At 38.6% G+C, this 15,191-nt stretch overlaps 1 protein-coding gene across 10 annotated transcripts in view; it reads left to right on the forward strand.

Annotated features, from left to right (window-relative positions):
• Positions 1-15,191, forward strand: part of ARHGEF28 (Rho guanine nucleotide exchange factor 28) — a 361,347-nt gene that overhangs the window by 252,302 nt on the left and 93,854 nt on the right. For 8 of the 10 annotated variants that reach the window (XM_072606341.1, XM_072606340.1, XM_072606343.1 and 5 more), the window contains 8 exons: positions 2,602-2,682; positions 3,330-3,372; positions 8,319-8,442; positions 8,817-8,946; positions 11,943-11,998; positions 12,692-12,743; positions 14,043-14,190; positions 14,285-14,412. In XM_072606341.1, the coding sequence (XP_072462442.1) occupies positions 2,602-2,682; positions 3,330-3,372; positions 8,319-8,442; positions 8,817-8,946; positions 11,943-11,998; positions 12,692-12,743; positions 14,043-14,190; positions 14,285-14,412 (762 nt within the window). The remainder of the gene's footprint in view (positions 1-2,601; positions 2,683-3,329; positions 3,373-8,318; positions 8,443-8,816; positions 8,947-11,942; positions 11,999-12,691; positions 12,744-14,042; positions 14,191-14,284; positions 14,413-15,191) is intronic. The other 2 variants (XM_072606339.1, XM_072606347.1) reach the window with 1 other exon arrangement.

Below are 15,191 nucleotides of genomic sequence, written 5' to 3' on the forward strand. Positions count from 1 at the left end.
GATTTTTGACATTTCTAGGCATTCTGAGATGGCTGACCAGACTATATTTTTTTCTGGCAATAATTTGAGCTGAGTCCTTAATTGAATAATTGTTTGGGAGATTTTAATGTAGTATTTTTGCTTCAGTCTCAGTTTCTAAATCTTCACTTATGACCTGGATGTCCAGATAATAGAGGAGAAGTATTGACAGTCCTCAGATCTTTTTCTTTTTAGTCCTAAACTCCTTTCCTAGACAATGCATTTAAAGTAAGTACCCTTTTAAGTTAAGTTTAACCTTCCCCAGAAGATGAACAACTTAGAAATGTTTTCTCTTTTCAAACAAATTGCATGAAATTCCTAAGCCTTAAGAGCTGAGGATAGCCTAGTAATCTATGGCAGATTATGGTCTGCATATAAAAAAAGTCCCTTTTCAGATAGAATCATTCACAGTCACTGGGGACACTGGTCCTTCTTCACCTAAAATCACAATCCTGGCAGACAGAGTGCCCCCAATCTACCTTTCCCGCTTCACCTAAAATCACAATCCTGGCAGACAGAGTGCCTCCAATCTACCTTTCCCGCTTCACCTAAAATCACAATCCTGGCAGACAGAGTGCCTCCAATCTACCTTTCCCTCTTCACCTAAAATCACAATCCTGGCAGACAGAGTGCCTCCAATCTACCTTTCCCTCTTCATCTAAAATCACAATCCTGGCAGACAGAGTGCCCCCAATCTACCTTTCCCTCTTCACCTAAAATCACAATCCTGGCAGACAGAGTGCCTCCAATCTACCTTTCCCTCTTCACCTAAAATCACAATCCTGGCAGACAGAGTGCCCCCAATCTACCTTTCCCTCTTCACCTAAAATCACAATCCTGGCAGACAGAGTGCCCCCAATCTACCTTTCCCTCTTCACCTAAAATCACAATCCTGGCAGACAGAGTGCCTCCAATCTACTTTTCCTGCTTCACCTAAAATCACAATCCTGGCAGACAGAGTGCCCCCAATCTACCTTTCCCTCTTCACCTAAAATCACAATCCTGGCAGACAGAGTGCCTCCAATCTACTTTTCCTGCTTCACCTAAAATCACAATCCTGGCAGACAGAGTGCCTCCAATCTACCTTTCCCTCTTCACCTAAAATCACAATTCTGGCAGACAGAGTGCCCCCAATCTACCTTTCCTGTTTCACCTAAAATCACAATCCTGGCAGACAGAGTGCCCCCAATCTACCTTTCCTGTTTCACCTAAAATCACAATCCTGGCAGACAGAGTGCCTCCAATCTACCTTTCCGTGGGTTCATGGTTTTGTCTGACTCCTTGTCTTAAATGAAGACGGAATTGACATTTACTCTATTATAAGCTCTCTTTCAAGGTATGCGGGCACTTTGACTGGGTTGATCCCATTGTAATCAATTTAAGTTTTTGCTTTGATTGTCTCACACATAATATTGCAAATTACACACACACACACACACACACACACACACACAGAAGGATCTAATTAGATGACATCTGACATCCCTTCTAACTGAGAATTTTTTGAATATACACTTATTTACCTCTCCACCTCCATCCATAGATACCAAATTAGGAAGACATAATGTCATTGTATTCTCTTTTCCTATATCCTCTGTGCTGTTATCTCTCAATATCATATTAAGATTGTAGATCTAGCTTTAAGAGACCTCAATGCCATCTAGTCTAGCCCTTTCATTTTATAGAGTAGGAAACGGAATCTTCCCAAGTAATGGTAAATAAATTGTTCAAGGCAACAGTAAATATTAAACCTTCAGGATGAAATTTTAACTTAGGTTCCCTGATTCTGGAGATAGTGATCCACTTCTCCTGTTTCCTGTTGCTTCAACTTTCCTTTTCCAAACCTAGGTTGTCAGTAGGTGATCCCTTTGGCAACCAAAATGGCAACCCCTGTTTATACATCAAACCCAAATCCCGTTGTGTAATTCTTTTGGGGACATACTGTGTGCTTGGACTAAAGGGAACCTTATAAATATTGGAATCATAATCCCAACTTTGTCAAGTTGAAGAGTTCTCTGAAATAGTTATGTATTTAAAAATTATATTTGAAATAAATGTTTATTTGAGACAGGTAATATAGTCGTATGAATAGAAACTCAGATAAAGTATCTGGAAGCCTGCTTAGAATCTGGGTCCATCACGATTCTACTCAATAACCTTGGTCATCCCACTTGTTTTCTTGGTGCCTCAGTTTATATGTTAAGGATAATTAATGCCTGCATGTCTTACTTTATGGAGTTGTTGTGAGGATCATTTAAACAATATCTAAGACAAAACCATGAACTTGTGTGAGCTAGATTCTCTGTTAAATACAAAACAGTACTAGTCATCATTAATGCACACCCGTATTTACAGTAGTCTCTAAGACTATAAATTGAGGAATGGGTGATGATCTGCAGTGGTCCAGGGAGTTTTCTCTACTAATGAAATTATGGGTTTGGTCCAATATTTACAGAGCCTATACTTATTTTTTTTCCCATAATGGATTTTCTTAAACATATGAAGCATTTCCATTTTCCATTTTTTGGGTATCATTTTGACGTTCTGGTTTATAACTTTAAAGGACTTATCCTCACTCTGTAGATGGTGTGTTCCTCAACAGCGGTCGTTCCCTCCTTCAGTCACTTTCACTGTCTAAATCAGTGTCCCTGCTCCATCCTTGTAGTAAGTACTCTCCTGGAAACAAGATGGCACTAAGCTGCTTGCATGAAGCTCCTTGCAGTGTCTGTTGGGAAACTGACTTTCCCTTTCTTTTCGATGAACCTTAAGACATATCTTATTGCCACTCTTTGAGCCGACTGCTGCTGCTCCTGCAACTTGTCGTGGGTACTGCAGCCATATTACAATCTATAATTCCCTCTGCTAGACTGCAGGATTTTTTTCTTGAGCTTTGCTGAAAGGTGCTAAAGGTTGTTTTTCTTCTTTTTAAACACTTCTGCGTGTTGGTGACTAAGTGTTCTGAAGCAGGGATGAAGCTATATAGGCTGGACTATATAGAGGGGAAAATTAGTATTGTTGGGGCACATGATGTTTGCTGATTCTCCGCACTTCTGAAAATATTTGCTGGCACTTGCTGAAGCTAACCCAGATTCAGGAAAAGAAAAATCCAAACACTTTATGTGGTAGTGGTGTTTGTATTCATGGAGCATGATGATCCTGTCTGGGGTGATGTTCACGTGCAAAAATTTCTTTTCTGATTTTCTACCTGGTCTGACAAAAAATGGTGGAAGTTGTGTATTTCATATGAAAAAAAGCAATGACCAGGCTAGTAAACTAGCCTTAGTTTTAATTTTCTGTTCTGTGTTTTGTAGAGCAAAGAGCTTATAGCTTATCGGAGCCATCACGAGAGAAAAGGTATGACCATTACACATTTCCTTGTTCCATTCATTTACAAAACAAATAAAAACTGATTTGCCGTATCAGTATGTGTGACTGCTGTGTCCAAGTATGACAGATGCCAAGGAGCTCGGTAGGAGAAGGTAGAATTGTATATTAAGAGGAATCTCTGCCATCACTTGGGATGATAGTTGTGAGTGGGGTCCTCTCCTTTCCGCTGTCACCTCAGTGGCCTCTGTGCCTTGGGACTAGAGGCCAGCCTTTTTCAATTAAAGACCAGTTCAAGTCTTCTAGGGTGAAGGGGAAACAGCGAATAAGGCCCTGCTGTTATTTCATTTATAGCAGGTGATTATGAGAATTGGGAAGTGTAATAAGGTCTTGGGTGGTTGTGCTCCAGAGTGGAAATTCTTAGTCCTTTTTTGGTGTCTTGGAACTATTTGGTCGTTAGTCTGATTGAAGCCTATGGACCCTTTCTCTCTCTGTCCACTATGTTCTACTTCCCCTTATCTCTTGAACATAGGAGGTGCTTAATAAATGTTGAATTGTTGGATTAAAGATAGTTCACAGGCTCCTAATCATTATTTCCTTGAAAGGACCTCAGAGGCCATCTAGTTCAATCCTCCCATTGTATTGATGAAGAAACAGATTGTAACTTACCAACAGTCACAGCTAGTAAGCCTCAGGAGGGGGAATATGAACCCAGGTCCTTTGATTCCAGAGACAGCATTCTTTCCAATTATCCCAAGCTACTTCCTCATTTCAACAGGCTTTTATTACACATCTACTATTTATAAAGGGTAGGACTAGGGGCTCAGTAAACAAAAATGAAATAAGATAAAATGTCTGGCTTTCAAGAACTCTAAGTTTTATCTTGTGCCTTTACCATCTTACTTCTAATGTGTTTAATAAATGTTTGTTGAATTGAACTTAATTTAGTAGGGAGAGAAAATACACCTACAAAAATCATTAAACAATTTGGATAATAAGGGCAAAGGAGAAAAATTTATTGCTACTAAGAATATCTGCAATAAATGACTAATAATTGTTATTAAAACAAACTCACATCATTAAATATCCCTTTAAAATATTTCACAAAGTTCAGTTTTCTTTCTATAGTTACTGAAAAGTTTTTTTGATAGCTTTTATTTTCACGTTAACCTTCATTTCTAAATATCTTTCTCCTTCCTGCTCCCCATCCCCTATAATATTTTTTTAAAGAGGGAAAATAGAACAATATGGCAAAGCCAACCACTGCATTGACCAAGTCTGATCTTGCATGTGCCCTTCTGCATCTTTGGTCTCATGCCTCCGCCAAGAATGGCAGGGAGAAGCACATTTTCCCGTATCTTCTTGAGTCAGGCTTCTTGGTCATCTAGATATCATTTGGAATAGCACGGTTAGGAAAGCCTTTCAGCTCTTAGGCAGCTACAGCTTAGCATCTGAAGCATGGACTTGGCTCTATAAGCATTTGTGTATTAGGAAAAGAGAATAAGCATTTATTTAGTGCCTACTGTAGCTATCCTTTTCCTCCCACTTTTCATTTCCCTTTCCCTTCTAGCTCTCACTTCTCAATGGTTTCCTGTATGTTTTGAATCTTGATAGGGATTCCCTTAATGACAGGAATATATTGGTGCATTCATAGTATAGAACATAGTACAATCCATGAACATCATCATGTGTGGGATTTGTTTCGTATCTTGCCAAATAAATTAGTGACATCCCAAATGGCAATGTTTGATCTAGGTTGTGCTTCTGCTTAAGTTGTTTTTGAGATGCTGTTATTTTATGTAGTTAACTTAATTTCTGTAAAAGGGCATTGTCAGCTGAAAAAGAGCCTACTCCTGATCTTACAACCTCATTTCAGTCTGTGCCACTTCTGAGAGTTTCTCGAAGGAAGCATGTCTGACTCTCGAATGATGTTCTTCCTTCCTTCCTTCCTTCCTTCCTTCCTTCCTTCCTTCCTTCCTTCCTTCCTTCCTTCCTTCCTTCCTTCCTTCCTTCCTTTCTTCCTTCCTTCCTTCTTTCCTTTTTTCTTTTCCTTCCTCCCTTCTTTCCTTCCTCCTTCTCTCCTCCCTTCTCTCTCTTTCACTTCTTTTCCTCCTTGCTTCCCTTCCTTTTCCTTTCTTACATTCTGCCTCTTCCTTTCTTCCTCTCTTTTGAATCCTTTGCTCCTCTTTCTCCTCTGTCTTTCTTCCTTTCTTATTTTTCCCCACCTCCCTCTTGTGTTGTGGCAATAAGCACCATGGGGACAGGTAGATCCATAACAAGGCATCAGCTGACCTTACACATGTCTCAGTGCTAGAAAAGTGACTGATGAGGTAACTGCTTCTAACAGTCTGGAGGAAGTCTTTGAACTTTGTGCTTTCCTCTGGGTGGGAGATTCTCAGAATTTATCAGCCTAGCCCTTTTCAAATTTGTTTCCAGTCCAGCTTTACTTTTAATATTACATTGCTTTTTTATTGGTAAGTTCTTAGGTAGAACAGTGGATTCAGTCTTGGAGTTTTTAGATGTATGCTTATTGTATTCTGTATGTATGCACTTCATCATAGTAGCAAGTGAAAATTGGGAATTATGGTCATCTTACATGTTGCATTATTAAAGCCTAAAATTTCCAAAATTATTGTGTTCAGCTACAGTCTTGTAGATTCTCTAAATACTATCCACAACTATGCTGGAGAAAGAGTAGAGAGAGTTTGATGAGAAAACAGAAACCATTTTCCTTTGCTGGGACAGTGTAGGAGTGATCTGCCAGGAAATAGGAAGTGTGGATGAGTATTTTTCACAGCCTCTACATCTGTGATTTTTCAGTGCCTTTGACATGGAGCCATCAGAGAAAGCTTATCTCTTACAGTCAATAGCCCTGAGGTGGGGCCATTGGATAGAAGATAATCTGAATAAAAGCTGTTTCTCAGTATATATTAAACACACATCATTATTTGATCTTTCCAAGCCTGAACATGTTGATTATGAAGGAAAGTCACAGAAATGAATAGGGAATAATTGATCTGAAAATCCTGAATTTAAAAGGTCAGCTGCATGAAATTAAAATGATTTGCTCATTAGAGAGTCCAGAGGGACTTTTTCTTCCTAAGCCTTGAAACAAGTTAGGACTCATGTTCTTCTTGCCCCTCAGATTATTGCAAAGGGGAAAGATATGAAGCAGCTGAAGAGTTGGCTAATTCGTTGTATGTTTCGTAAATGTGTTTTGTAGTTGTTAGGGAAGTAGAAAGAATACAAAGAGGAAACTCACATATACCATGATTACATTCTTCCCGTTGAAATACTCAAGTTATATTAATTCTTCCCCTCCTCTTTCAAGGGTCTGCTTTAAGAAGCTAATCCTTTAGGAAGAGCTATCAGATGACAACCCTTCCTCCCTCACAAGCATCAATAATGTTTAGTAATTTGTGCAACATGAGTTACAGTACAACAAGCTCAGGCAGGGGCCAGTTGGATGGCAACTCTGATCAATCACGTTCAATCACTTTCTTGATTTTTTTAAAGGTCAACTGAATTGGAGACACATAGCAATTCTTTCCCCTTAAAAATATAATAGCCAAATGAATGTCTGGATATTGACTCCAAAATAGCTTCCAGAGATATGAAAGAAATCTTTAGATTTCTTTAGAGCATATTGAAATTTATGGACAATATTGGGATTTGTGGCCCAGAATGGATCTTAGAGATTATTTGGCCCAACTTTCGTAATTTTGTTGGTAAGAGAACAACCCAGACAAGTGAAGTCACTGAATAAAACTTCCTTATAAGATATTTCTTTTTTAAAAAATCAATATTTTGATTGATTATGGACTAACAATATAGCCAACTAAACTTTCTTGATAATATTTGAGTTAATTTCATTGAATAAAGAAGAGATTCTTAATGATTTTGTGCATGTCATGGACCCCTATTTCAGTCGGGGAAGCCTATAGAACCCTTCTCAGAATGATTTTAAATATGTAAAGTAAAATACATGGGATTACGAAGGAAATCAATTGCATTGAAATACAATTAGCAAAATATTAAAAAAACCAGTTTGTTGACTTCTAGGGTTAAGAACTCTTGGCATCCCAATTTTTCATTCAACCTGTCTTACTCTTTGGCTGATAAGAAATAGTAATATATTTTGATGTATTTTGACAATTCTCTGTATGCTGTGAAGCATTCCTTAGGGGCCGAATGTACTAGTATTCAGTGATGACAAATAGACTCCCAAAGTAGAAGAGACTTCAGTTTTTAAAAACACATTGGGCAAGTGTTGTTTTTTTGAACATTATCTAATTTGACATAAATATTATGTTGACCTTTAATATGTGGCATTTTCTCATTTTATACAGTGGGTTTTTGCAGATCTTGTTTTGTTGTTTGACTGAGAATTATAGCCCTATCAATCGACACTGAAGGAAATGCGTCTTTTCATGGAAGGTCTTTGGTGTCTTTTGTCCTGTGATTTAGGAGCCAGGTTTAGGAGGTATCTAAATTTTATCTAGCCACTTCTTAATTATCAATAACTTCATGAATTAACCTGCAGTCTCCTCCCCTTTGTCATTTAACTAATTGTCAGATTTCTGGAAGTGAGGTATGAGCAGGAGGACTTTGAAGCTTGGCACAGAAGTGATGAAATTTCTGAGGATTACATTTGTACATGTCTTTGTATGTCTGCAGAAGCACGGAGTCTGCCCAGATTCCCAGCCATACAAATGCTTTTCAGATTATTGTTTGTTTGGTTCATCTCTGACCTAAAAACTTTGCTTTATCACCAATAAGGGGGAGTTGATTTTTTTCTTGGGTGAGAGAATAGGACTGAAATGACTTCTGAATAAATAGAAAAGATTTTCATGCCTTTAGGGGAAAAAAATACAATTTGAACCATCTAGCAAATGCTATACTGAGTACAGTGGATGATGGTTCTAAATGTACAGTTCTGCCCTGATTTGTTCATGGTAAATGATTCTATGTTCTAGGATTCAAGAGGAGGAATGGGATAAATACATCATCCCTGCCAAATCAGAATCGGAGAAGTACAAAGTGAGCCGCACTTTTAGCTTTCTCATGAACAGAATGACCAGCCCTAGGAATAAATCTAAGGTAATTAATTAACTGGGGGCCAATATCATATTTTGTATAAAAAGGTAATTGACATTACACTCATGTCTTTGTGGTCTGTGATTCCCAGCAGGTGCTAAAATGTTTCTTCCATGTACTTAAAAATTGTGTTTTTCTAAATCGCATTTTTTCTGGTGCTTGTATTGGAAAATATTTTTGTATTTAGTGTAGATTAGCATCCAAACTCACTGTTTTAGCTTACCTCAGCTCGGAGTTGGAGGGAAGGGTTGTCCCTCAGTTCCAGGTACAATCTTTGCAGAGATAATTATTATTACAATGTGCTGTTAAAAAAATGGCTCCTCATACTCCAACCGCTTTTATGTCTTTTCTCTCTCCTGCTCCTGTTGTGTCTGAAGACAAAGAAAGATGCCAAAGACAAAGAGAAGGTGAATAGACATCAGTTTGTTCCTGGGATGTTCTCAGGGGTTCTACCATGTTTTGTTTGTGAAAAAGCCCTTCTGGGAAAAGAATCATTCCAGTGTGCTCGTAAGTAACTTCTTTGATTTTGCTAGATTTGTTTACATTTTGTCTTTCTTGACTAGTTTGTAAGCTCTCTATGAGAAGGGACTAGATCTTAACAAGAATTATCTCAGTTTCCCTTTTCTGCACTATATACCTGGTAGTTGGGCCCTCAAAAAGAATTGTTTGTTGGTTTTCTTTTTCTTTACTTGTTGTTTTTGGCTAATATTCACTTATAAAAAAATTCACAAATGAGCTTCAATGCATAAGTTTATTAAAACTATTTGTATTCCCACATATCCAGGAGGATTCTTGTCTCAGAGGCAGCAACTATGACCTGCCCTCTCTGGGGCTGAATACAAGGTCTTTTTCCATTTTTAAACTTTTCCATTTTGAATTTACAGCTGAGGTTTTAAGGAAGATAAATGTCATTAGCAAATTTTTTTCTAAAGATGAACTAAGTCCTTTTCCCTCATAGTGAATGTGGACTTCAGCTCTCATTAGAAATGCTTTTCCTTCTCTTCCCTTTGAATAAGTCATTTTTGGCTTGTTATAAAATCAGAAGTTAAGGACATCTTGTATACAGTTGTTTAATGTAGGTGTCACAAACTTGAATAAATACTCTTTTTTGTGAATTTTTTGCTTTTATTTTTTAAAAAAATTAGTATTTTGTTTTTCCCACTTACATGTAAAAACAATTTTTAACATTTGGTTTTAAAACTTCAAGTTTCAAATTCTCTCCCTTCTTTCATCCCCAACCCTTTCATTGAGAGGGCAAGCAATTTGATGTATATAGACTCCTAACCCTAAATGCACACTATCCCTAGCTTTAAGGTTTTTGTGTAGCTGTTTTCAGAGATACTTCTAAGGACTTTTAGGTTTTAAGTTCTTCTAACGTGGTATGCTCTAAGGAGAGATGGGTTTACTACTCTTCTGGCCTATCCTCTGGTCTTTGGGCAACCACATGCACTCTTTTCTGTCCTGGAATTGCCAAGAGGGTCCTTGCTCCACTGCGGCTGTAAGCTGGGGTGTGCTAGGGCTCCTCATTGCCCTGAGACTGCCACCCAGGACTGTGACCCAGATCTGAGTATGGGCAAAGCAACAGAGTCTTGCCTCAGTGCTACCTAAGAGAACCCTGCAATCTCCTTCTGAGCAGTTGTTCAACCCCTTACTGTCTATGGGTTGAGAGTTCTAGAAGCAGCTGCTGGTACTGCTGATTTGGTGACTCTCCCAAGTGGAGCTGGCCAGGCTAGTGCATCCTGGACTGGACTATGCTCCACTTTCACCCAGGTCCAACAGACCTTTCCAGCCGACCTTCTAAGTTGTTTTTTGCTGTAATCTTATTTCACTCCATTCTTTTGTGGGTTCTGATGCTGCAGGAATTATTTTATGACATTATTTAAAGGTGCTTGGAGGGGTTTTAGGGAAAGCTCAGGTGAGTTGCTGCCTTTTTCCTTCCCTGTTGACTCCTAAATATTCTTTTGAATGTCATCTGCAGGGTTTTACTGGCCATTCTACAGACAATGATATTAAATGCATAAAAATACACAAGGACTTTGCAAAGCTATATCTTTTAGAGCATGAAGGCTGAATTCTGGAATAAGGAAAGCATGAGATAAATGATGGTCACTCTTAAAAAAAAATCAAGTTGTTGCTACTCTTAATCTACTCTACAGAAGGTTTCCTAAATGTGTCTTGGCACCTTCCATTGGTGTCCACCCCCTCCCAGCCCCTCTTTCAAACTTCCATCCTACATGTCTCCTTCACTTGCAGCCAAATTCCCTGATGCTATACGACCTGTGTTCATTTCTCAGTAACAATTTCCTACTTAACTGCCTGACTTCTATCCCTCCTATGTTGCTTGTAAAAAAAAAAACAACCCAAAGAACTACTCTTTAAAATTCAATTCTATAAAGATATGTGCCTGGGGATACAAAAAAAAAAACCAGTATCTGCCCTCAAAGAGTTTATGATCTAATGGGGGATGACCACACACAAAAGGAGGCTGGAAAAAAGAGGGTTAGGGGTGGGGTTTGGTTGGGAGAGGATACAAGAGGAATGATGAGGGGGGAAAGGGGAGAGAGAGAGTATCTTGTTCTGTGAGGTTGAAACCAAGCAGAACAGCAGAATCAAAGCGGAGTCAGTGCTCAGCCAAACTGAAATGGCTTTTTCTCAGGCTCCAACCTTCTTGACCTTTCTGCTGCACATGATACTGTTTGTAACCCTTCTTCTTGAAATACTCTGTCATCCTTGGGGTGTATTTGGATAGCTGTGGCACTAGCTCCCTGCTATCCACCTTCTTTTTGTTTTGTTGCCTTTCCTAGTTCCACTTTTGAAAAACCATTTTACCAAAATTAGTCATCCTTATCCCTACCAGTTTAGCCCTTTTCCTTTAAACTTAACTCAGATAACTTATTTTTATAGTTTCAAATATAACACCTATGGTGATGCTCATATCTAATTAATGATTGTCTTTTTCTTCATGATTGTTACCTGTTCTTCCCATTCCATTTCCATTGCTTTGCCTTTCATATCTCTTCTGGTTTTATAGGGAATAGGAATTTCTCAATTGCAGTATAACCTCTGGAAAAAATCCCTGTAATTTTTTGGAGTGGCTGTCAAACTCTCTTGGAAGGATCCATAAATACATATAACAATAAGTTGCCACTCAGTACTTGGTGGATGTATAAGTGATTATCAACAAGGCAATGAACAAATAGGTCAGACAAAGAAAAAGATTTCTTTTATGTTCTCTGTGGCTCTTTACACAAAGCTGGGCATATGAGAGATTACTGATTAACCCTTGTTGACTAACAAAGTCAAGGAAATTAGGGCATAGTGTTAAATGAACATGTTGAAATATATATTATGCCAACTTATGGGGTGGGCTAGAATTTCAGGTTTTATTGGGAGGAGCAATTTTTACGGGAAAATGTTAATTAAGAGAGAATGTTCTAGTCTTATGCATTTTAAGGAAATGATACTTTGATATGCATATTGAAAAATTTCCTTTTTTCTTTCAGTCTGTAATGCCATTGTACACAAAAGCTGTAGGGAATGCACCCCTCCATGTACAAAGGTAATCTGAGACCACATCTGTATTGTGTTGTTAGCCTCCCTTGGTTGAATTCCCCCCTCAGGACCTTCTAAATGTCTTCCCAAAGCAGCAGCTGTGGTGAATGGTGACCATTTGTTTGGTCCAGGAGGCAGGTACAAGTTCTGTCCTTAAAACAGATGCTTCTAAAAATCACGTGAACACTCAAGTGTAGCCTCACAGAAATGTAGATTGCGCTTGGATTTCTTTTCCTTTCTGCTGCTTGTTTGAGAAGATTCAGGACAAAAATGAAGGAATCAATGAATCTGTTTGAAAGTAATATGGGGGTGGTGGCTTAAAGCACGATTTAAATGGGAACTATGATTATTAATCATCCTTTGTTGTGTGGACTTGGTGTTTCTAGCAGAAGTGTCCCTGAGATCTCCTCTTTCTTATTTCCCATTACAAGAATAGCAAGTCAGAGAACTACTAATGAAGAAAAATCCAAGAAAGTAGTAGGAGTTTGAATGGAAGGGACTCTTCCATCTTACTCTTGGCAGGGTGGGCAGGCTCTGTCTGGCTCCCCTGAGGATGCTTATCAGACACTGTTCATAATAAAAAATGTGACGTCTAGGATGAGAGTCGCTGATTAGAGTGTCTTTCTGTTTAACTCTGTGGGGCTTCTCACAGCCAGACTTTGATCTGATGTTATGCATTTCTGATCTTCTTTGTCACCAGAAACTACAGGAGAGATATCACAACAAGATCAGACCACAAGCCACTCTTGGAAGTAAGTTCTGTGGATAAGAATAAAACAGACAGGACAGTTCTTTTCAAGTGTAATGCATACCATGAATATCTCTCCAAATAAAACACCTCCTTTTATTGTTTTCTTGTATGTTCAAGTGTCTCTCCTTCTACTACATATGGTGGATTTAATATGATTTTTAAATTTGAAACACATAACTCACAAATGAAAAACACCCATCAAGCCTAGTTAAGAATCTTATGTGAATGTTTCACTTATTGTGTGAACCTTTTAATTGTAAGCTCAATTGGTTAAAGTTTGCAGAAATAAAACAAAATCTTAAAACACACCCTTTTCCTAGTAATAGAGTGCATGCTTCCCTGTTCAGTTCAGGGTCCTCTTTTCTGACCTTTCTTCACACTCGCATTCTCCTGGAGCAGTCTGACTGGCTCTCCCCTTAGCCCCATTAACCTCTCTCTCATGTTAGTCATGTTGCTACACAAACTGTATATCTTCCTTCCCTCTCCTCACATCAGGTGGATTATGAGCTGATTCAGGGCGTAGACTGGGTTGTTTGTGTATATTAGGCACTTGAAACGTATTTGTTTGATTGGATGAGGAGCTGTGGGTAAATGGTTTTCCTCTCCTTTCAGATAATGTGTCCTGGCATGTATTCTTTAAAAGTATTTATAGGATTTTGCAAGTTTGCCTGCATTCAGGGTGTTTTTTCTTTCCTCCTCCCAACATACAAGAATGGACATTACACGTAATAGCCTATTGAAACACCATTCTATTTTCAGGATGGAACAATTGAATTTCACTTTGAGTGGCAGCTTTTCATCTACCCTCATTCTTAGGCCATGAAGGATACGCCTCCTTCGCCCTTCCTCCACCCCTTCAACAGCATTCCATTCTTTTTATACACCCTGTGTGTATCTAAGGTATATACACAACATGTATTATATTCATGGTGCTAATGACACCTTATATTTATTTAAAACTCATCTCCAGGGAGCATAAGTAGTAATTTATACGTAAGCTGTACTCCGGGTTTCCCCATCCCATTGCCCTCATTATTTATGTAGAGTTGAGTACTATAGCCTCCAGATGGACACACCAAAATATGGCTCTGTGTAAGCATGGCTTTTGGGTAGGGTGTTAATTCGAAGGGATGTTGCCAGTGGATGGACTGCATGTAGGGAATGATCTGATGTCTAACTTCTTAAAAAAGTGTGAGTGAATTGTTTGTAGGATTTAATTTTTTGTACCTTGTGATCTTTATTGTCCTTTAAAAAAACCGACCAACCAACCGACCGGTGATGCTTGTACGTTGCTTTCCAGATTCCTCATTTAGGGATAGTCCTCATCCCAATTCCTCTTCTCTGCACCCTTCTTCTTCCATGCCTGTTGGGCTCCCTACTGGAAGAAAGGAAGCTACCTGTCCAGGGCACTCACTGTCCAGAAGTGTTCCTGGTACCAGCCTAGAAAGGTAAGATCTAATCTGTTTTCACCTTCTTAAAGTTCTCATGGTGCTACGGTTAATTCTTCTTCTCCCTTCCCGTCTAACCCCGCACCTGGTTTAGTTTCAGAAGGCCAGTGATGTCTTTGGAATCAGATGCTGATGGTAGCAACTGGAAGACTAGGTCACATTCTGATGAGCTGTTACAGTCCATGGGATCTTCTCCCTCTATGGATTCGTTCATAATGGAAGGTGAGAAGAGTACTCTCTAACATTCAGTCAAGCCGTTGATGTCTCTGTTAGCATTTCGGAAAAAAAGACAAAAAAGATTTCCTATTTTATTTTATGAAATCAAGCAGCATCAAGATTAAATGACATATTCTTGCTTCTTCAGACTGGCTGGTCCATCTTCCTATTGAAATGTGTGATCTCTTATTTTAAATTGTTTCATAAAACTTCTAATTGAAGTGTGTTGTATTGCAGTAAGAAGAATGGAAGTTTAACACATTAGTAGCACCAAATGTGGCCTAGTGGGGATGATATTCCTTTATTTAAAGATTTTAAAATTTATATTCTAAGAAATATTATCTCGAGAATGTTATGTACTAGTGAAGATTGTTGAGCTTATTGTGTACTGATGAACATTTTTGTGTGCTGCCATCAAATTGAAAAAAAATGACATTTCCTTGTCTAGGATCCAACTTAATTATCTTTGTGCTCCTGAACTTTTCACTGATTCGGTTGCGTACAGAATCCAGATTTCCATATTTCACTTGTAAATATATTTAGAGAGGCAGATAACATGTGACTTGATGGCTGACTTTGGCATCAGGAAGACCTATGTACAAACTTTGTTTCTGACACATACTAGGTGTGTGATCCTGGGCAAATAATCTAATCTCTCAATGCATGCCCTGGGTCATCCTCTAAGACGCTAAGTAATAGATGAGTTGCTGATCTGCATTGGTGGAGGGTGTTTCTATGCCAGGAATTCCCCACCCTGATGAAATCATAGGTCTGGACCATCCTCT

Source organism: Notamacropus eugenii, chromosome 4, assembly GCF_028372415.1.
Source record: "Notamacropus eugenii isolate mMacEug1 chromosome 4, mMacEug1.pri_v2, whole genome shotgun sequence".
Taxonomy (NCBI): Eukaryota; Metazoa; Chordata; class Mammalia; order Diprotodontia; family Macropodidae; genus Notamacropus; species Notamacropus eugenii.